Source organism: Palaemon carinicauda, chromosome 25 (genome assembly GCF_036898095.1).
Source record: "Palaemon carinicauda isolate YSFRI2023 chromosome 25, ASM3689809v2, whole genome shotgun sequence".
Taxonomy (NCBI): Eukaryota; Metazoa; Arthropoda; class Malacostraca; order Decapoda; family Palaemonidae; genus Palaemon; species Palaemon carinicauda.
In genome coordinates, this window is record NC_090749.1 from 92,135,375 (window position 1) to 92,157,174 (window position 21,800).

The 21,800-nt window shown below is 47.7% G+C and overlaps 1 protein-coding gene across 1 annotated transcript in view; it reads left to right on the forward strand.

Moving 5' to 3' along the window:
• Nucleotides 1-12,849, forward strand: part of LOC137618707 (zinc finger protein 83-like) — a 44,325-nt gene extending 31,476 nt beyond the window's left edge. The window contains exon 3 of the mRNA XM_068348863.1: nucleotides 10,860-12,849. Within this exon, the coding sequence (XP_068204964.1) occupies nucleotides 11,061-12,755 (1,695 nt within the window). The 5' untranslated portion in view covers nucleotides 10,860-11,060 and the 3' untranslated portion in view covers nucleotides 12,756-12,849. The remainder of the gene's footprint in view (nucleotides 1-10,859) is intronic.
• The last annotated feature ends 8,951 nt before the right edge of the window (nucleotides 12,850-21,800 follow it).

The following is a 21,800-nucleotide window of genomic DNA, read 5'->3' on the forward strand; positions in this document are numbered from 1 at the left end:
GCGACTCATGTCTCGGTGGAATCAAGGACACGATTCCCTGGATGTCTTGTTCCCTATGGGTCCTGCGGAACGGATGGACCTTCAGTGGTGGGTGACAGACGAGAACCTACGAAAGGGAGTGGATCCTCTTGTCCTCCCCGCGGATTTGATGCGGTTCTCGGACGCCTCAAAGAAAGGGTGGGCGTCCCAAGTTCTGAACCACAGGACCTCAGGCCTGTGGTCAAAATCAGAAAAGTGCCTCCTTGTAAATCTGGTAGAAATGAAGGCCGTATTCCTGGCCCTTCAACGGTTCCAACAATACCTGGCGGGTCACTCTGTGGTGGTGATGAGCGACAACACCACAGTAGTGGCTGACATCAACAAGCAAGGGGGTACCTTTTCGGAGCAGCTATCCCATCTTGCAGTAGAGATACTGAGATGGACCGAAGTCCACTCGATTCCACTATCGGCTTGCCTCATTCCAGGCAAGAGGAATGTGCTCGCTGACAGTCTGAGCAGGGCGTCTCAGATAGTGAGTACCGAGTGGTCTTTGGATCGTCTAGTAGCCAACAAAGTCCTGACTTTTTTGGGTTCCCCGACTGTGAATCTGTTCGCTACAGCGTTGAACTTCAATCTCCCGCTGTACTGCTCCCCAGTCCCGGACTCCAAGGCACTCTGGCAAGATGCCTTCCAACAACGGTGGAACAACATCGACATTTACGCCTTTCCCCCGTTCTGTCTGATGAGGAGGGTACTCAACAAGACCAGAATATCGGTCAATCTCTCGATGGCCCTTATAGCTCTGCTATGGCATCACACGGAATGGTTTCCGGACCTTTTGCAACTCCTAACGGAACTCCCGAGAGAACTCCCTCCACGACACGAGCTACTCAAACAACCACACGCCAACATCTTTCACAAAGCCGTAGCTTCGCTTCGGCTTCACGCCTGGAGGCTATCCAGCATCTCCTCGCAGAGAGAGGATTTTCGCAGCAAGTTGCGAAAAGGATGTCTGGACACCTGCGAAAGTCATCCGCAGGGGTCTACCAGGCAAAGTGGAGAGTTTTCTGTGGTTGGTGTCGTGAAAGGGGTATCTCTCCACTCGATGCCAATATTCCAGCTATAGCAGAGTTCTTCGTGTATTTGCGATAAGAAATGCGCCTTTCAGTCTCGGCAGTGAAAGGCTATCGCTCAGCCTTAAGTCTTGCCTTCAGGCTCAAAGGAGTGGACATTTCTTCTTCGCTGGAACCTTCCCTACTCATTCGAAGTTATGAACTTACCTGCCTTCAGTCGGAAGTGAGACCTTCTCCTTGGAACGTGGTTCGAGTTCTCAGGTCTCTTAAGAGACCTCCCTTCGAACCATTACGCCAGGGTTCAGATCGCCACCTGACTTGGAAGACGGTGTTCCTACTTGCTTTGGCTTCGGCCAAGCGAGTCTGTGAACTTCATGGTCTCTCTTATGACATCGCCCATTCAAGGGGATGGGGGAGGTAATGTTCAGATTCGTCCCTGAGTTTGTTGTCAAGACTCGGAATCCGGGAGTGCCGGACCCTCGGTTGGACTCTTTCCGGATTTCGAGTCTTTGTTCTGTAACAGATGACTCAGACCATCTCCTACTGTGCCAGTAAGGAGTCTGAGGCTCTATCTTAAGAGAACAGCTGCAGTCCGTCCTCAAGTGCAAGCATTGTTTGTAAGCACTGGGAGGACAAAGAGGAGGGTTACCAAGAATACTATCTCAGCTTGGATTCGTAGGGTAATCCATCTGTCCCTGAATCCCGACCCTCCTCCGTCACGTCGCTCTAGAGCACATGATGTCGGGCATAGCTACGTCCCTGGCCTTCAAAAAGAACTACTTAGTGACGCAGGTTCTACAAGCATGGGTGTGGAAGCGTCAGACGACCTTCACAGCCCACTGCTTGCAAGACGTGACCCACAGGAGGCTTGATACGTTCTCTATCGGCCCTATGGTGGCTGCACAACAGCTGGTTTAAAATCTCAGGCTCCTTAATAGACAAGTAGCAGAAGGTTGAGGGCAATGTTACATGGTTTTAGTCTGCATGAATGAAAAGGTATGTATGGCCCTTGTTCTTTTCTTCATCCTCCCCTCTCTTTGGGAAAGCAGCATCCTTGGTTCTCTGCACAGCTGACCTCAAACTACTGCCGGTAAACCATGTTCCCTTGTGTTCCTAGTATTAACGTAATACTGTCACTTCCCCATACCCTGAAGAGGTGGTATTGGGTGAGTCCTAGCCTTAAGTTTCCATCTAAAGGATTTCAGATCAACGAGTCACACTTTATTCCTTCACACACAGCTTATGTAGGCTGCAGTCCTTGCAGAGCAAGTTGCTAGCGAGGTGCAGGGACTCCTTATTGTTGAGTGCCGACACACTCAGATACTGAGTCCCCGAGTAAAAAGCCAAAAGCTAGTAATGGCTGGGACTTACCACCCTTCCTAAGGGTTGAGTCACCCATATTAAATAGCGTGGTTTGTATTTCAGTTACGGAACAAATGACAAATTCGTAGATAATTTGTATTTTTCCTAACTGTACCGTCGCGCGGACGGGCGGTGTGCCGTCGCGCGGACGGGCGGTGTGCCGTCGCGCGGACGGGCGGTGTGCCGTCGCGCGGACGGGCGGTGTGCCGTCGCGCGGACGGGCGGGGTGCCGTCGCGCGGACGGGCGGGGTGCCGTCGCGCGGACGGGCGGGGTGCCGTCGCGCGGACGGGCGGGGTGCCGTCGCGCGGACGGGCGGGGTGCCGTCGCGCGGACGGGCGGGGTGCCGTCGCGCGGACGGGCGGGGTGCCGTCGCGCGGACCGACGGGGCACCGTCGCGCGGACCGACGGGGCTCCATCGCGCGGACCGACGGGGCTCCGTCGCGCGGACCGACGGGGCTCCGTCGCGCGGACCGACGGTGTTCCGTCGCGCGAGCCCAATGTGTTTCTTCGTGCGAACGTCGGCTTAATTCTTGTAGTATCCATTGCTCGCCTATGGGTTATCGCTCGCCGACCACCAGCTCTCGCCCTTCCTACTACGCTCGCCCTCCTTCTGTGCTCCTTCGCTCTCCTTCGTTTGCTTTCCTGCGTGCCCGCGCATGGGCGCTTCCATGTTCGCCCACGCGCAAATCATTGATTTATCATCGCGCGAGCTCCAGGGCAAATGCGACCGCGATTCCCATTGGGGTTTTCGCAGCATGGCCAGGCTGGCGAGTGTTCTGGAGCGTATTTCCAGAACACGGCCTCACCCCGTAAACGCAGAGCATGGCACATGCAAGAATAAGAAGAATCTTCAGGGAGGTCTGAGCAACATTCTTCTTTCCAGAACCTGGGTTAGCCCTTCCCCGTCATTCCCTGGAAGGATTTTTGGCGGGGGGCTTTCCATTCGAGATTTCTCCATCGGCCACGGGGTGACTGTTTACCCCTTCCTCTTCTCCATCTCGTGAAAGCGGCTTACCAGATCCTTTCCCTCCTCGGTTACGACCCGAGGTTTGGTTCAAGGAAGCTACAGGAAGGTCATGGGTACTTTCCTCCTCTCGGGCTCAAGCACCTTGGCGTTTCGTCATCAAGTATCGAACTTGCGGGCAAGCTCGATGTTGAACCATCTGGACGCAATGACCGAGGGCTTCCTTTCGGGTGTCTCATCCGTGGATGTCGACAGCCTCAGACACCCTTCAATCCTTGAGAAGAGTTTGTTTGTGCCCAAGGACAGAGACATAGACAGCGGCTGTGAGGAGGAAGTCGATTTCCGTTTTCGCTCCTCCAAGGCGCTTTCTTCCAGACTCTGCAGGGCTCCAGCGCCTCTTTCTTTCAGCCACGTCGGCCTAAGTTATCGGACCGGCTACGACAGCTGAGACAAGGTGTCCAATTGCAGTTCCCTCCTGTCAGGAACAGATGGCACAGGAGGCTCCCCCGGGGGGGGCATAGTCCTAGAGGGAGCGGCAGAGTTCACGAACTCTAGGATTGGCACCCCCCCCTTGCAGGTTTCACGCTGGGAGGATGCCTAATGTTACTCATCCGGATGACAGCTTCCCGATGCCCATTTCTGCACGATCTCTGTGATCAGCCAAGGATTTCGCGCCTGCCGTCTCTGTCAGCGAATTCAGTGTCTCTGAACCTCTATGCCATAGGGTCGGCAAGAGTTTGCCCGTTTGGGCAGAATGATCCATACCTTAGGAGAAGGTCCTCCATAGGATCATCGACGGCTTCACCCCCGGCTTCTTCAGTCGATCCTTTCTTGTAAGGAAGTATCTGAGACGGGAGTTCCGTAGTCGACCTCTCGGCCCTGATCAAGTTTGTCGAACAAACTTCGTCCAGCGTGGAACAGCAGAATCGATCAGACTGGTAACGAGGCGACAGGACTCCTTAGACCCTGGATCGGAAGGACGGGTACTTTCAGTTTCCATTCCATCCATCTTCCAGGAAGCTCATGGAATTCAGCCTAGACTGCAGGTATTCCTGCTTAAGATGCAGTGTGGCGATCCCGCCGTGGCATCGCAGGTTTTTTTCCCCAGAGAACTCTCCCTGCTTTCCTCATGGCCGCTCAGGTGCAGGCTTCCACCTCCTTCGCTTTTTGGAGGTCTGGTCAACTCCGGTAGCTTCGGGTTCGACCTTCTTCAGCGCCGGGACAGGCTTCCGGATGCTTACCATGAGTCGGGGTTCATGGTATTTTGCTAGGAGCCTTCTCTTCTTCTGCCTCAACATCTGGAGTATCTAGCCATGATATTGAGTCAACGGCCTTACAACGTTGGAAACCCCGCTTCTCGTCCGTCCAGCGAGGTTAAGCAACGTCGGTTCTGGTCGGTACTTGGATGGGTGACCACCTGGGGACGCCAGATTCTGTTGCCACCTCCTCCGAGCCTTCCCTTCAGTTGACTGTGGCAAGGCTGAGGAGAGTCACAGTACCTGTTCTCAGTCAAGCAGAGCTTTCAGCCCTACCTTGGAACGTTTCCTAGTTCTCTTTTCCTCATTGACCCGTCTATAGTTCTGAACGGTCACCTTAGGATAAGTTCCAAGTTCCGGTGGTTTCAAGAAACGATTAACCAGACTTTCTGGCCCCTATGGGACCTGCAATGGGTGTTGACCTATGGAACCTCTTGATGGGAGTGGATATTCTCGTCCTTTCCCCACATTTTTTGATGCTGTTCTCGGACTCATCAAAGAAAAGGGGGGGGGGCATGTTCCGGTCCAGGCCTATAGTCAGGACCTGAAGGATACCTCTCCATCATTCAGGCAGGCTTAGGGGCCGTAGTCTGGCCCCTCTACAGATCCTACAGCTCCTGCCGAGTCGCTCCGTGCGCGTCGACTTCATGATTCTGGCGTGTTCTAACCAGCAGGGGACGCATTTTCACACCTTCACATCTTGCAGTAGAGATACCGAGATGATTGAGATACTCTCAATACCACCATCGGCTCTCTCATTCCAGGCAAAGGAATGTTCTCTCCAACTATCCGAGCAGAGCCTCGTAGAGAGAGTGTACCTGGGGGTCTTTGGCCTTGAGTAACCAGCAAGTCCTGGTCTGGGGGACCTGATCGCGACAGCTTGGAACCTCAAGCTTCCGCTGTTCTTCCCCCAGTCTCAGACCCCAAGACTCTGCTGGCAAGATGCATTCCGGTGATGGTGGGACAACATCCTTGCCTGCGTCTTCCCTCCTTTGTTGTCTGTTGAGGATGGGTCTCAACAAGACCAGGTTGTCTGTCAACCTTTCAATGGCCCTGAGAGCTCCACTGGGACTATGCGCAAAACGGTTTCCGGACCCTCTGCTTCCCCTGACGGAACTCCCGGGAGAGCTTCTCCCACGGCACAGGCTACTCAAACAACCTCACTGCAACATCTTTCACGAGCCGGGGCGTCGCTTCGGCTTCATGCTTGGAGACACTACGCCTCCTCCTCAAGAAGAGACAACCCGCTACAGTCGCGGGACGGAGGTCGCGTTCTCTGCGATAGTCATCCGCAGGGGTCTTCCAGGCGAAGTGAAGAGTCTTCGATGGTTGGTGTCGTGGGAGATATACCTCTTCCCTTGAGGCCTCTTCTCCAGCAATAACGATCTTATTGCCTTTCGGCGGGAGGAAACTCCTTTCCGCTCTCGGCAATGAAGCCTGTCGCTCAGCCTTTCCCTGACCTTCAGGCTTAAAGGAATAACTTTTTCCTTCCCGCTGGACCTTTCCTCGCGCATGCGAAGCTACGAACGTCCCTGCCCTAGTCGGAGTGAGACCTCCAACTTGGAGCATGGCTCGGACTTTTTAGTCCCTTAAAAGATCTTCTCATGACCCTTTACGTCAGGCCTCTGATTGTATTCCGTCTTGGGTCTCCTGCTCACTCTGGCCGCGGCCAGTGTGTAAGCAATCTTCTTAGTCTTGTACGACATTCAGGTTCGCTCCTGAGTTGTTGGCTAGACTCAGAATCTTGGGGTCCCGGCCCTTCGGTCTAATTCCTTCAAGATTTCGAGTCTCCATTCTGTATCTGATGTCCCAAAACCTTCTCCTTCTTGCCAGTAAAGGAATCGAGAGGTTAGCTTTGGGAACTGCTGCAGTTTGTCCTCGGTTGCAGCCGGTTTGGGAGCACAAGAAGGACACGGGGGAGAGTCACCAGTATACCTCTTCAGCTCGGACTCAAGGACATTCATCTCGACCTGTCTCCAGACCCTCCCCTGTCACGTCGCCCTACAGCACGATGTCGGATACATCGCAACGTCCCCCGCCTTCGAGTAATACTACTCTGTGACGCAGGTGCTACAAGCTGGAGTCTGGAAGCGTCTAATGACCTTCGCAGCCCGCTTCCTGCAGGGCGTGACCCACAGGAGTTTCGATACGTTTTCTATCGCTCTGTGGTGGCTACACAACAGCTGGTCTAACCTCAGGCTCCTTTTTGGACAGGTAGCAGAAGGTTGAGGGCATTGTTATCAGGTTTTAGTCTGCATGAACGAAAGAAGTATGTCTGGCCCTTACTTCTTTCTTCATCATCCCCTGTACGGGGAAGCAGCATCCTGGTCTCTGCATAGCTGACCTCAAACCTCTGCAGGTAAACCATGCTTCCTTGTGTTCCGAGTATTGAGTCAATACTGTCGCGTCCCCCATACCCTGACGAGGTGATATTGGGAACGTCCTAACCCAGAGTTCCTTCTGGAACTCCAGGTCAACTGCCTAGGACGGGTCACACTTCTTCCTTCACACACAAGCTTATGTAGGCCACACGGTTCCTTGCGGAGCAAGGAACTTGTGAGGTGCAGGGACTCCTTTTCTCGAGTGCGACTCACTCGGATTCTGAGTCCCCGGGTAAAGCCAAAGCCAGTATGGCTGGGGACTTTCCACACTACCTAAGGGGTAAGTCACCCAATGTAAATAGCGTGGTTTGGATTTCGGTTACGGAACAAATGACAAATTCGAAGATAATTTGTATTTTTCCTAACCATACAAACCTTAGCTATTTACACACATTTGCCCGCCAGCCCTGTCCCCCAAGACAAATCCTACCTCTAAGTGAAAGTGAGCTTCACCGGTGTGTGAGGCGGGGGGAGGGGTAGCTAGCTACCACTCCCCTACCCCCCCGCTAACTAGCGCCGGGGTAATACACCCTCGTTAAATTCTAATGGCTCGCCATTTTAGCTACGCTAAAAGGTAAACCCAATGTAAATAGCTAAGGTTTTTATGGTTAGGAAAATACAAATTATCTTCGAATTTGTCATTTTTTTTCTAAGTTATGTTAAACACCATAGCGGACGGTCCCCTTAATAGACCGTAAGTTCCTGTCCAACAAATCAAGATGAGAATCGGCAGCTGAAGAACCAGACAGGAGAACAATACTTAAGATGATCACCAATTATCATGAAAGACTTTCTCAATAAGCCAATTTTTTGTGCAATTGAAAAAGACACCCAGTGTGTTTCTCAAAAGTAAATTTGCTGTCGAGAATCACACCTAATTTTTCAAAAGAGCCATACAAAGTCAAAGGAACATTATTAATGCTGAGATCCAGATGTTGAAGAGCCACTGTATTTGACCTACTTACAACCATACTTTGAGTTTTGTTTGGATTCAATTCCATACTACATAATTTGCACCATGTACTAATTTTAGCTACTTTACTTTTACTTTGATGGCTGTTTTTCTGGTCCCATACAGCAGGGGAACCCCACTCTCTACAGGACCTCCACTGTCGTTCTACCTTGTTCGTTCAGAGTATTTAAACTTTCTTTTCAACGTCTTGAGATTTGAGTATCTTTTATGAATAAAGAGTCCGACACCCCACAAGACCTACCTTCTCTCGGTATGTGAAAGAAGGCATGTGTGGGGGGCGTCATTTCAGTGATCTTTGCCTTGTCCAAGTTATTTAACCATGTTTCAGATAATGCTAGCATATCTAAATATTTTTCGTTTATCAATTCTCGAAAATGAAGAGTCTTATTACCTACAGATTGTATATTCACATAGCCACAGTTTATGACATCCCTAGTAACTATGATCCGTATTTTGCGCTAGTCTTTTCAATTCCAAGTCAAAAGCATTGCACTCTAGAATTTACTGTGTGGTCACTTGGTCTGTTTAACTTTGTGCAGTTTATACACTTTGACACTTGCGAATTACACTCCCTGGTGGAGTGTCTCCCTGAACATTTCCCGCAGACTTTATCTTCATTCTTAGACTTGCAATCTTTTTCAAAATGTCCATACCTCTGACAGTGGTAGCAGGTGATCACGTGGTACCTATCACGTATGTTATAGATACCCCATCGTAACAATACTTTGTCCCCATTATCATGAATAGCCCTCCGAACTTCAGGATCACATTTCAGCACATGGTGGGGGGTACCCCACGAGGCATTTTTCTTCAGGACTACACTTATCTTATCTTCTATATTTTGGATTTGGTCGGGGCAGCGATTTCTTTGAATCAAAGCATTTACTACATCATCTTCATCATTGTATAGATTGTATATCATTATTTTGGGTTTTAGTTTTCCGATATTTCTCGTTGCAGTGTCAGCCACCAATGACTGAATTTTGTTTACCGCCTCTTCTCTGATCATATTGTTTGCAAAGTTTACAACAACATTTCCATTCATAGTTGACCTCGTGTTAAGTATAGGAATGTCTTCAAGTGCTTGTTCAACCTCACGTTTTCTTTCAGTGATTTTAGTTGTTAGTTGATTTAATTATCAAAAGATTTTTTTTCCTTTGTCAGCAAATGCCGGTTTCTCCGGTTTTGGGTCTTTCAGTGTTTGAAGTGTTGCTTTAATTGATTCCATATTCATGGCAAGAATGTCAACTTTCTCAGTGAGGTCGGTGGTCTGGGTGGTATTTGCTGCATCTGCGCTAAGGTCCGCAAGTTTATTTTCCAAGTCATCTATTTTTGCATCTTGTTCGTTCAGGGACAGATCTCTCACGTTTACATTTTCCTTTAATTTTGATATTACTAAATTTTTTGTCTAGCTTCACGTACGCAGTGTGGGCATAACCAGTCTAGGTTTTTCCATTCATTCTCACTGATGGCTGTCACTATATGCACACATCTCTTATGGTAGAGTCTATTACATTCACATACTATCCATTTTCTCCGTTCTCCATCCGTTTCATTACATATGAAGCAGACACAGTTAGGAGCAGACATAGTGTACTGTTTCTTATCACTAAGGTATCACTTAGATCTCTATTAAGGGATTTAACAACTACAGATCTACATTAAGGAGATGAAATTGATGCAAAGAGAGTAGCATCATCTGCATATGTGATAAGCTCATTTTCTAGGCCAAACCACATATGTGTATATATTATGAAAAGTAGCTACCACAAACATATTTACATATTGAGGTAACATTACCAATTCTCCAACAAGTGCTAAAAGCTCCTCTTCTTGCTAACTTGCGCAAAATAACAGATAACTTCAGAGCTAAGAAATCTGCAGTTTATAAAGAATAAAGGAAGAATGGCAACCGATTCGTCGTCAGTGATGAATTATTTTCCGTCTGTAACCACCTCAGACAATCTCCAGTGCCTGCGTCCCGTTGTGGGAAAATTTACTCCTGCTGCCAGAGGTACAAGCCCCAGAAAAGCAACACATACCAAAAGATTTGAACACCACAACTCGTGTCTTTTGTGCCCACTGACACTAACAAGCCACCGCTGACGCGCCTTACACGGACTCTTTCCTCGTTATCCATCACACACTGAAGGCTTTCTTATTCACCATTCATGGTGCAGAAGACTGAGTCTTCATTAATTGCCCAAAATCTGCGTATCTCCTGCAAGATGACCCACCTACAGTTTGCTTTTCTAGGGCAGGTCGCCATATTTCACATGTATGTCTTTTTTAGGGGGGAGCCATGTAAGGCAGGTGTTTCATACACGTTCATATACTGTAATGCTATTGCTTTTTTTCTCTCTCAACCATATGCATTTAAGCTCGTTATCTTGTTGAGTAAAGTCACTTACATTCACCTCGCCTCTCTGTTCGTACCTAACAGCTACCTCGCAACACTACCAACCCATTATTCTTATACTTGGTTTGTGATTCTTACTGACGCCCCTCCAGTGGGTACAGTTTCTCTTTACATGGGCCGGTATAATTCATGTATGACCCAGGGCCTATCACTTTCTCCTATGATAAACACTTGGGAGGCAATAGTGACCTCTCTTTGCTTCTCCACAGTTCAAGCCTGGAACACTTCCAGGGAGGTTACAGAACCTTCCAGTTTTGGTTCCAATTAACTTTCAACCATGTAATCGGTGAGTGGCCCAAATTATAGGACTCGGTTTGTATGGATAGGAAAAATGTAAATTACTTAAGAAAAAACTCATTTTCAGTTGAATATTGTCTTTTCATTTCAGAAAACTCCAACAAATATTTTCATCTTTTCCTTTTCCAATGATAAATATTCTCTACTATTTCAGATTTTTCATCCCAAAGGAAATAATCATCAATCTATTATGACGAAGATTATATAAACTACTGAAGATATCTGCAAGAGATACAGGACTGGGAAAAAGGAAGAAGGGTTTGTGTTAGTTCATGCTGTAAGACTTTCATGTAGAGAATAGGAAGTCTGTTGTTAACTTTATATTTGTCTGCTGTTGAAGATAATATTGAAGAGGATGTCATCCAGTGATAGGGAGAGGATTAAGAACTCTGAATCAATAGAATTTCCAGTAAAAACCGAAATGGAAGATTCTTTTTCACACACTGCAATCAAGATAGAAAATGATGATTTGGTCAACAGTTGTGGACTCTTTGATGATGACTCTCTTTTCATGGACCCAGACGTGGAATTCAAAGCAGAGCCAGAATTTGAAGCAGAGCCAGAAATAGAATTCAAAGCCAAGCCAGAAATAGAATTTAAAGAAGAGCCTGAAATAGAATTCAAAGCAGAGCCAGAATTTAAAGCAGAGCCAGAAATATTTGAGTCAAATGGAGGTGACATGAAATGCTGTTTCGACTCTGATGCATCAGTGAGTGAGGAGGATTCACAAATTAGCAAAAGAGAAGTCAATAAAGAGGAGGAGAAGAGTGTAAAGACAAGTGTAAAAGAGGAAAGTGACATACATTTGGGATCCAGTAGGAAAGAGGACAAAGGAGAGGGAAGAGGAAGGGGGAAAGAATGTTCACAGAAAGAGGAGCAGATGGAAAACAGAGGCTGTGAAAAACCTCTTTGTCAGGAAAGTGATTCCAAAACTCAAATTGATGTTGGTACGAGAGAGAAGTCGTTTGTGGGTGGAAATTCTGAAAAGCAATTTAGTGGAGTAGTTAACCCCAACACTCGAATGCTAATTCACACTGAAGACCTGCTCAGATGCAGCGAAAGTGACAAAACATTTCCGAATGAAATTAATCTTAAAGTACATTATGAAACACACAATCGGATAAAGTCATTCAAGTGCAGTGTCTGTGATAAAGCATTTCATACGAAAAGTCATCTTGCAACACATTTTAGAATTCACACTGGGGAGAAACCATTCAAGTGCAGTGTCTGTGATAAAGCATTTCTTACGAAAAGTCATCTTGCAACACATTTTAGAATTCACACTGGGGAGAAACCATTCAAGTGCAGTGTCTGTGATAAAGCATTTCTTACGAAAAGTCATCTTGCAACACATTTTAGAATTCACACTGGGGAGAAACCATTCAAGTGCAGTGTCTGTGATAAAGCATTTCTTACGAAAAGTCATCTTGCAACACATTTTAGAATTCACACTGGGGAGAAACCATTCAAGTGCAGTGTCTGTGATAAAGCATTTCATACGAAAAGTCATCTTGCAACACATTTTAGAATTCACACTGGGGAGAAACCATTCAAGTGCAGTGTCTGTGATAAAGCATTTCTTACGAAAAGTCATCTTGCAGCACATTTAGGAATTCACACCGTGGAGAAACCATTCAAGTGTAATGTCTGTGACAAAGCATTTAGTTTCAAAAGTATTCTTGCAAGCCATTCTAGAATTCACACCGTGGAGAAACCATTCAAGTGTAATGTCTGTGACAAAGCATTTAGTTTCAAAAGTATTCTTGCAAGCCATTCTAGAATTCACACCGGGGAAAAACCATTCAAGTGTAATGTCTGTGACAAATCCTTTAATATGAAAGGTAATTTTACAACATATTTTAAAATTCACACTGGGGGGAAACCATTCAAGTGTAATGTCTGTGACAAAGCATTTAAGGATAAATATAATCTTGCAAGACATTTTAGAATTCACACTGGGGAGAAACCATTCAAGTGTAATGTCTGTGACATAGCATTTTCTCAGAAAAGTCATCTCTCAATGCATCATAAAATTCATAATGGATTTTGATGGAGAAATGGTGATGATAGGAACACAAGACCAAGGACTCCTAACAAACAGCTTCAAGAAAATGGTGGGCATATCAGGAAACGACCAGTGTAGGTTTTGTCATGCAGCAGTTGAGAGTGTTGGTTATCTGGTTTCAGCCGGCCAGACTCTAATTCGCAGATGGTCACTACACAGCTCATCACAGTAAGATCTGTAAATATATACATTGGAAAATATGTAAAGAATACAAAATTGAAGTAAAAGATAAGATATGGGAGCATGAACCAGATCCAGTTACCACCAACAGATACATTACCATCTTTTATGATGAGATAATCCCGACAGGAAGATATATAGAAGGAGGTGCTATAAGACCTGATATTGTGATCTGAAATAAAGAAGAAAGAACAGCAAAGATTATAGATGTGACAGTACCCTGTGATTTCGGCCTTAATAGAGCTGAGAGGTAGAGAATAACAAAATATCAAGAACTGAAGAACGATCTGAAAAATGCTTGTGAACTGAAAGAAATAGAAGTAATACCTGTGGTGGTGGGGGCAGCAGGACTTATGAAGAAAAGCCTGAGACAATACCTTCAGGGGATACCAAGTTGCCCAAGCATAAATGAGGAGCAGATTGCTGCCATCAAGGGAACAGTGACCATCTTGTAAAGAGCCCTCGGATACAAGGCTAGTGGAGTATAGAGGTGCAACCGTAGACCCCAAGTTGAGGTTCATTGCATCACTAATATAATTGATTGATTTAAAGTTTTAGAGCCAATTAAGGTATTACGACAAAGAGTGAAGCCATTTAAGTGCAGTGTGTGTGATATGACATTTGCCTGGAGAACACTTTTTTTCAAAGCATAGGAGGAAGATTTGTGCTGGAGAAAATGGTCAAGGAAGTGGGGAAGTTGTGTTCTTTTGAAAAGAAGAGAAAGCTGGTACAAAGGGATTAAATTTCCATATTTGCCAGACTCTAGTTGTGCTCTCTCTTGTTGGGTCAATCAACTGGAATTGAGACAGTTCCATTGCAAATGTCTCTTTACTGGACTTTTACAAACAAGTTTAATGTAATTTTGATCAAGCCAGAGAAACATGTCCGATTAAAGGAGATCTGTGTCTCCCTGGTGATGTTCAGCTGCTTGTGCTATTGCACTCTGATGGGTCATCTCATGTTAGCTGGTTATGCACCTCCTCGTTGTACTGTACCTCTGACTCCCTAATTATTCACATCCTTTGTTGCTTAGGAACATTTGACAGTTAGGAACCTTAACTGTATTTGTGGAGATTAAATGATTAGAGGAAATACTTGAACAACAGAAAACAAAAGTGTTTTATTTGCATTTGTCTGCTGATCTCTTTTGCAGTATGTGGTGGAGGAGGGACATAATTACTGTAGTGCAGCTTTCTTTAAGGATTTTTGTACTTAGTTATATTTCACTCAATTGGTTTGTTATTATTATGCTGAATTTGTTTTGTATTTCAACTTCTATTATTGGTTTATTGCTACACATCATACAAACCTTTGACCTTTCATAGGATTATGACTTCAGGTAGTAGTAGTGGTAGTAGTTGGCGACTAGGCCTCCCCTATACACCAGGTAGCGTAATTGTGTTACAGTATCTGTGCTAACTGCCTTTATCAAATACTCTATACCTGTTCCTGTTGGGTTGCATGTCTGATGCTCTCCTATCCCTCATGTGTACGTGACCTTCAGTGTCTGTCAATCTCTGACTGCAGAAGATGAACTTCAAGTTCTATCTTTCATCTTCAAAGAGGTCAAGGAAGGCCGATCGATGAGTTGCCCCCCCCCTCTCTCTCTCTCTCTCTCTCTCTCTCTCTCTCTCTCTCTCTCTCTCTCTCTCTCTCTCTCTCTTTTGGGAGAGAGAATCGGTGCATGCCGGTAATGTCAATACCTGCTGCCATATTGGGTCCCCGTTGAAGGGTTCCTGAGTTGACAACAGAATCTTCTGATGTGGCGCTGCCAAGGAAGAAGTTACAGAAGCACAGGACGACTGATAAGTCTGATTCTCCACAATCTCAGTCTGGTTCCTCTGCATGGTTTTGTTGGAGGAACAATGTTATAGCAACACCCTTCCATTGGGAAGGCGTTGAGGTACAATACAAAGTACAAGGGGACACGCTCCTGCTACCAGTGCAAAATCTCATGAGAGATGAGCCACAAGGTCTATTGGTCAAGATACATACCTTTTCTCTAATTCCTCTCCTGCCAGGATGCTTGCCAGCAATTTGGTGACCTTCTCTTCACACTCCCAAACTAGCAGGCGACAATGAGCTACCATAAAGAGCTCTCCTATGAAGGTTGACTTTTCAGATCAGTTTTCATAAGCAGTGAGCACCTTTTCCTTGCATACACCTCTAAGTCTTCCTCTACACATACTATCATTCCCACAAACAGGATGATTACTGGCTTCACCTAGAGTTTATATAAGTTCACGATCATTGCCAATTTCAAGGACACGAGATGTTACAATCTCACGAGCAGAAGCAGTAATTGTTCACTCTCTTCTTTCAATAGCCTTCCTCATCTGCTTCTTGTGGAATTTGCCTCTTCACCCTACCTCTTCAAAGATAGCAGTCGGGACCACTGTCTTATGAATAACCTCTAAGAAAGACCACCATTTGCTATGATGATTCTCTCCTGTCGTGCATGCAGTTGACCACCTGTACCATTTGCTTCATTCTCCAATCCTGCATATTGTTTGGATCTTGAAAAATTTAATAACCTTTTTTCCTCCTCCTCCTCCTCCTCCTCCTCCTCCTCATATTTGTATCTTAAATCCAAACACAAGTCAAAGAAAGACCTTCAAGTTAATGTATCAGTAAAGAGACAAACCTCAAGGAAAGAATTTATTGCAAACACAGGATATCAGAGAACAAATATGTATGTGTCCCTCTGCTGCTGAGAGCCCCTTTTTGGGCTGTATCCCTCTCCAGTTTTTTCTTCCTACCTTTGCCAAAGCTAGCAGTGCAAAACGCACTGTGATTATCTTGCATTCTCTTCTTGTGCAATGAGAATCTGTCAAACTTTGACACTAGCTTTCTTACCTGATGGTGTCTTTGCTGATAGAAAGGTTCCTTTTCAATTTGAATTATGAGGGAAAGTTCAGAATTCCTAAGTACAAAATGTTACCTTACTTTGAAGTTCTTCCTAAATGAATATTTTTGTCAGTTAGACTATAAAGAAAAGGGAATGTTTTTGTGTCTGTATAGTTGTAAATTGACTTTGAATATTTCTTCTATTTTTTTATTGCTTACATGTATATAACTTAAGTGTACGTTGTATTATTCTTTTCTTAAAACAAATAATTATTAATTTGAGATATTGTATTTTTCACGTGAATTTTTAAATTGAATAAATTATTTTTAAAGAAATGTCCTTATTCAATTGACACTTTAGTTCCTTTTACACTTCCGTATTATTAAATGGACAGTTGTTCCGTAACTGGAATACAAACCTTAGCTATTTAATAGGGGTATTACTTTCGGCGTAGCTGAAATGACGAGCCATTAAAATTTAACGAGGGTTTACTAATCACACCGCTAGTTAGCGGTGGTAGGGGAGGGTAGCTTGCTACCCCTCCCACCCCCCCTCACACACACCTGTGCTTGAACTCACTTTGCTCTCGGCTCGGATGGTAGTAGGACGTGTCCACTGTCATCCTCACCGCTCATTTGCAGACATTAATGCTTTTTTTGGCTTTCTCTTTTTGACAGTTTTGTGTGTGAAGTTGGCCTCTGCTATTATGCACACCTGCCCTGAATTACCCGACCGCCCCTTTGGAACATTCATGTCGGTGGTCGAGACAGACCCTCACGCCCTTTGCCCTTCCTGTAGAGGTCAACGGTGTGACAGTGATAATAAGTGTAGCGAGTGCAGGGAGTGGTCTACCTCCCAGTGGGAGAGGTTTTTATGGCGTCGGAAGAAGTAGTCCAAGCGGGATATTTCTCCTTCGAAGGTTTCTTGGAAAGGAGAAATATCCAAGGCCTCTTCTTCCGTATCTCAAACCTCCTCCGAAGCTCCCACTCAGTCGGTCTCATTCGAGAGACTGTCGAGTGGTAGCGTAGACCGTTGTACTGTTTTCCAAGATCGGGGTTCGAGAAATGTCATTGCCTCCCCTAGCGAGGCAGCTCCACCTCTCCCCCCCGGGGGAGGATTTGTCATTAATCCCTCTTTTCCAGCTTTGGTCTTCCTTGGGGGTTGAGGGTTTGCTCTCCAAGGAAGTCTTACTTGACTACATCCGATTGGGTGCCGCTGTCAAGTAATCGCCGCCCCCGGCAGAGGTTGATCCTCTGTCGATTGTCGACGTTGTGGTGTCAGAGGTATCCAATCCTGTATCACCTATTACCTCTGCCTCTTCAAACCCCACAGTAGCTGAAGGCTTAGTTTCTCCCGTTCCTGTTCAACCAACGAGGGAGAAACTAAGTCCAACAGTCTCTCCTGCTAGTGTTTCTCTCCTCTCGGGGGAGTTCGCAAGGCTCGACTTCCTCTTCGCCAGAGAGGTCTTCCTTCACCTGCAGTGAGTTGGCGCCTCTCTGGTTCTACATCTTCATTGCAGTCCCCCGTAGAGGAGCCTTATCAGCGATCACCGACTGTTCCTACTTTGGTCCTGGACCTCTCAGCGGATCGTTCGCGATCCCCCTAGGTAGAAGGTTGTCCTTTCAAAGGACACGTCGACCTTCCACCCATCAGACCTACCGACCTGCCGTCACCATCCCTGAGTGCTGATGCGCGCTACGCGCCGACGAAACCTGACCTCCAAACTCGTCAGGCATCATCTTCTAACCCTAATACAGGGCATCAAGGGCGTATGCGCCAACGCGCGCATACTTCCCTCACGCATTATGCCAGCAGAGTAGAGCATACGTGCCTACGTTCACCTGCGCGCCAGGCTTTGCCTGAGCAAGCGCGCCCACGCCCAGCCACGTGCCATTCCTCACCTGCGAGTCAGCGCGCTCCTGCGCGCCATCAAACTCCTGGGCGCCAGCAACCTCCTGCGCGCCAGTGCTCTCCAACGCGCCAGCGCTCTCCTGCACGCCAGTAATCTCCTGCGTGCTAGCGCCCACGCGCAGCAGTCATCTCTCCTGCGCGCCCACGATCTTCAGATCTGGGCGCTGTTGGGAAGTATTTACTGACTTCTCCCACGCGCCTACTCGCCAGCGCGCGACACACGCAGTCTCTTGCTCGCGTCCACGAGGATATGCGCGCGCACCCTTGCCCATCCTCTCTTGCAGTTGCGCACCACCTTTCTGATGCGCGCCCACGAGCAGCACAGGCATCAACTGCGCGCCCGCTCGCCCTACGGCTTCCCCAGGGGCACACGAACTCTCGCCTGCGCGCCCGGGCGTTCAACGCCCTGATCCTGCGTGCCCACGCTCGCGCGAATATTCTCCCACGCGCTCGCCTGTGCACCCACAGTCTCCCCCGCGCGCTCATGCGCGCCATCAATCTCCCGCGCATCCTCGCAGTCGCCCGCGCGCCCACACGCGCACCAGCAGTCTCCCGTGTGCGAGCACCATTACACGCCCCCGCGTGAGCGTCAATATCCTCCTGCGTGCGAGGCTGCTGGACAACGCACGGCAAGGTCACCATCGCCTCATTCCCCTCCCCGCAAATGCATAACAGCGCGTATTGCGGTGGAAGGGAAACATCCAGAAGGGTCCAGGATCCCTATTCCTTTTCAGGCGAACCCGCCCATGGGAACTCCTCCCAGGGATCCTTCTATCCCTGTCCCTTCAAAGGGGGTGTCTGACAGCGCCTCTGTCAGTCAACAACCTTGGTTCGGTGCTCTAATCAGAGCAGTTACACAGGCCTTCAAGCCTGTTTTCTCTGAATTAGGGTACAGATCCTTGGCTGTCTCTACCTATCTGAAGAGAAAAAGAGGAGTTCCGGATGCGGTAACTTCTCCAAGGGCTATGTTGACTCCACGCAAGCCTTCGAGGCAGGTTCCTTCGTCCCCCAGACTTTCCTTCGCTGTCGGAGGAGTACTTCCCGTCCTCTGGGGAATCACGTGAGGTGAGACTTTCCCCCATCGCACCGATGAGGGAAACCCCTCCTCGCACTGAGAATTCTTCCCAAGTGGGGTCTGGAAAGAACTTGCCATCTTCTATGTTGGAGTCCTACATCCTTCTCAGGAAGGAGTCGAAGGACTTGAAGACTTTACCAAAGTCCTCTACAAGACCAAGATCGCTGTACAGCTCTCCGAGTTGTCCTCCTCTAACCGCTCGTTCTCGGCAACCGAGATCCTTAACCAGGAGAAGGTTGCGAAGTGTGATATGCAAGCCACGATCTGGTTATGGACCTTAGGTATCCTGACACGCTCTGAGGATTTCTTCAAGGAACGTACCAGGAAAGCTATGGAGACGTTCCTTCTCTCAGGCACTCGCACGATCTAGTTTCTGGCCCACCAAGTCTCAAACTTGTGGGCAAACACCATCCTGAAACGTAGGGATGCGGTGGCTGAGAGATCAATAGGCTCAGGCATTCTTCTTTAGAAGGAATGATCCTGTTTGAGCCTAAGGATGTGGGACAGGCTGCTGAGAAGTGGAGGAAGACTCACTAAGACTCCCTCCTTCATAGGGCTTTGACATCTAAGCCCTATAAGCCTCCAGCACCCCAGCAGTCCCGTCCGACCAAGACCGCAAAATCGACGACAGCAGCGAAGACAGTGGTGTCTAAGCCCTTTCCTGTCAAGGATAGGAAAGGCAAAAAGTCCTCCAGGGGAGGTAAGAATTCTAGAGTGAGCAGCCAAGGCCGCAAGGTCCCCCTGCATGTCCACCAGTGGGGGGATGCCTACAAAGTTGCTCAGACAGGTGGCAGCAACTTGGGGCCGATTCCTGGACGATTTCCGTAATCAGTCAGGGATATCGCGTCCTGTTCACAACATCTCTACCTCCCCTGACGACGAATCCAGTGTCATTGAACTCCCTTGCCATAGGATCTGCAAGGGGGCAAGCCCTTCGGGCAGAAGTCCAGACCCTGTTGAAGAAGGGTGCTCTCCAAGAGATCCTCGACGGGTCTCCAGGCTTCTTCAGTCGACACTCTTGTAAAGAAGGTGTCTGGAGGCTGGAGACCAGTCATTGACCTCTCAGCTCTGAACAAGTTTGTCAAACAAACTCCGTTCAGCATGGAGACGGCAGACACTGTCAGACTAGCAGTGAGACCGCAAGACTTCATGTGTACACTGGATCTTAAGGACGCGTACTTCCAGATCCCAGTCCATCCATCTTCAAGGAAGTACTTAAGATTCAGCTTAGACAACAAAGAGTACCAGTTTAAGGTGCTGTGCTTCGGTCTCTCCACAGCACCACAGGTTTTCACCAGAGTGTTCACCCTAATATCTTCGTGGGCACACAGGATTGGCATCCGTCTCCTTCGTTATCTGGACGACTGTTTATTCCTAGCAGACTCAGTGTCATCCCTTCTTCATCACTGGGACAAACTTCTGAGACTTTGCCAGGATCTAGGGATCCTGGTTAATCTCGAGAAGTCCTCACTGCTTCCCACTCAAAGACTGGTATATTTAGGCATGGTTATAGACACCAATCTCCACAAAGCCTTCCCATCAGATGACAGGATAGCAGCCCAATCGTGGTTACGTCTCCTCAGTCACCTTTCATCATTGGCTCATCTTGTTCACAACAGTCGCCTCAGGATGAGATCTCTCTAGTGGCGACTCAAGTCCCGGTGGATTCAAGATTACGATTCTCCGAATGTCCTGGTCCCTATGGGATCTGCCGAACTGACGGACCTCCAGTGGTGGGTGGCAGACGAGAACCTAAGAAAAGGAGTGGACCTTCTCGTCCTCCCCCCGGATTTGATGCTGTTTTTGGACGCTTCAAACAAAGGCTGGGGGTCCACGTACTGCACCACTTGACCTCAGGCCTTTGGCCAGAGTCAGAAAAGTATCTCCATATAAATCTCCTAGAGATGAAGGCCGTCTTCCTGGCCCTTCAACAGTTCCAACAATACCTGGCGGGTCACTCTGTGGTGGTGATGAGCGACAACACCACAGTAGTGGCTTACATCAACAAACAAGGAGGTACTTTTTCGCAGAAGCTATCCCATCTAGCAGTAGAGATACTAAGATGGGTCGAAATCCACTCGATACTGCTATCGGCACGCTTCATTCCAGGCTAAAGGAATGTGCTCGCTGACAATCTGAGCAGAGCGTCTCAGATAGTGAGTACCGAGTGGTCTTTGGATCATCTAGTAGCCAACAAAGTCCTGACTTTGTGGGGTTCTCCCACTGTGGATCTGTTCGCAACAGCCCTGAACTTCAGGCTCCCACTGTACTGCTCCCTAGTCCCAGACCCCAAGGCTCTCTGGCAAGATGCTTTCCAACAACGGTGGGACAACATCGACGTGTACACCTTTCCCCCGTTCTGTCTGATGAGGAGGGTGCTCAGCAAGACCAGAACATCGGTCAATCTTTCAATGACCCTCATAACTCCGCTATGGCATCACGCGGAATGGTTCCCGGACCTTCTGCAACTCCTAACGGAGCTACCAAGAGAACTACCCCCATGGCACAATCTACTCAAGCAACCACATACCAACATCTTCCACAAAGCCTTAGCTTCGCTACAACTTCACGCCTGGAGACTATCCAGCATCTCCTCTCTAAGAGAGAATTTTCGCAGCAAGTTGCTGTCAGGATGTCTGGACATCTGCAAAAGTCATCCGCAGCAGTCTACCAGGCAAAGTGGAAGTCTTCTGTGGTTGGTGTCATGGAAGGGGTATCTCTCCACTCGATGCCACTATTCCAACAATAGCGGAGTTCCTCGTGTATTTACGGGAAGAAATACGCCTCTCAGTCTCGGCAGTGAAAGGCTATCGCTCAGCCTTAAGTCTAGCTTTCAGGCTGAAAGGAATGTACATTTCTCCATCGCTAGAACGTTCTCTACTCATACATAGTTATGAACTTACCTGCCCTCAGTCGGAAGTGAGACCTCCTCCGTGGAACGTGGTTAGAGTTCTCAGGTCTCTTAAGAGACCTCCCTATGAACCATCACGCCAGGCATCAGATCAGCACCTAACCT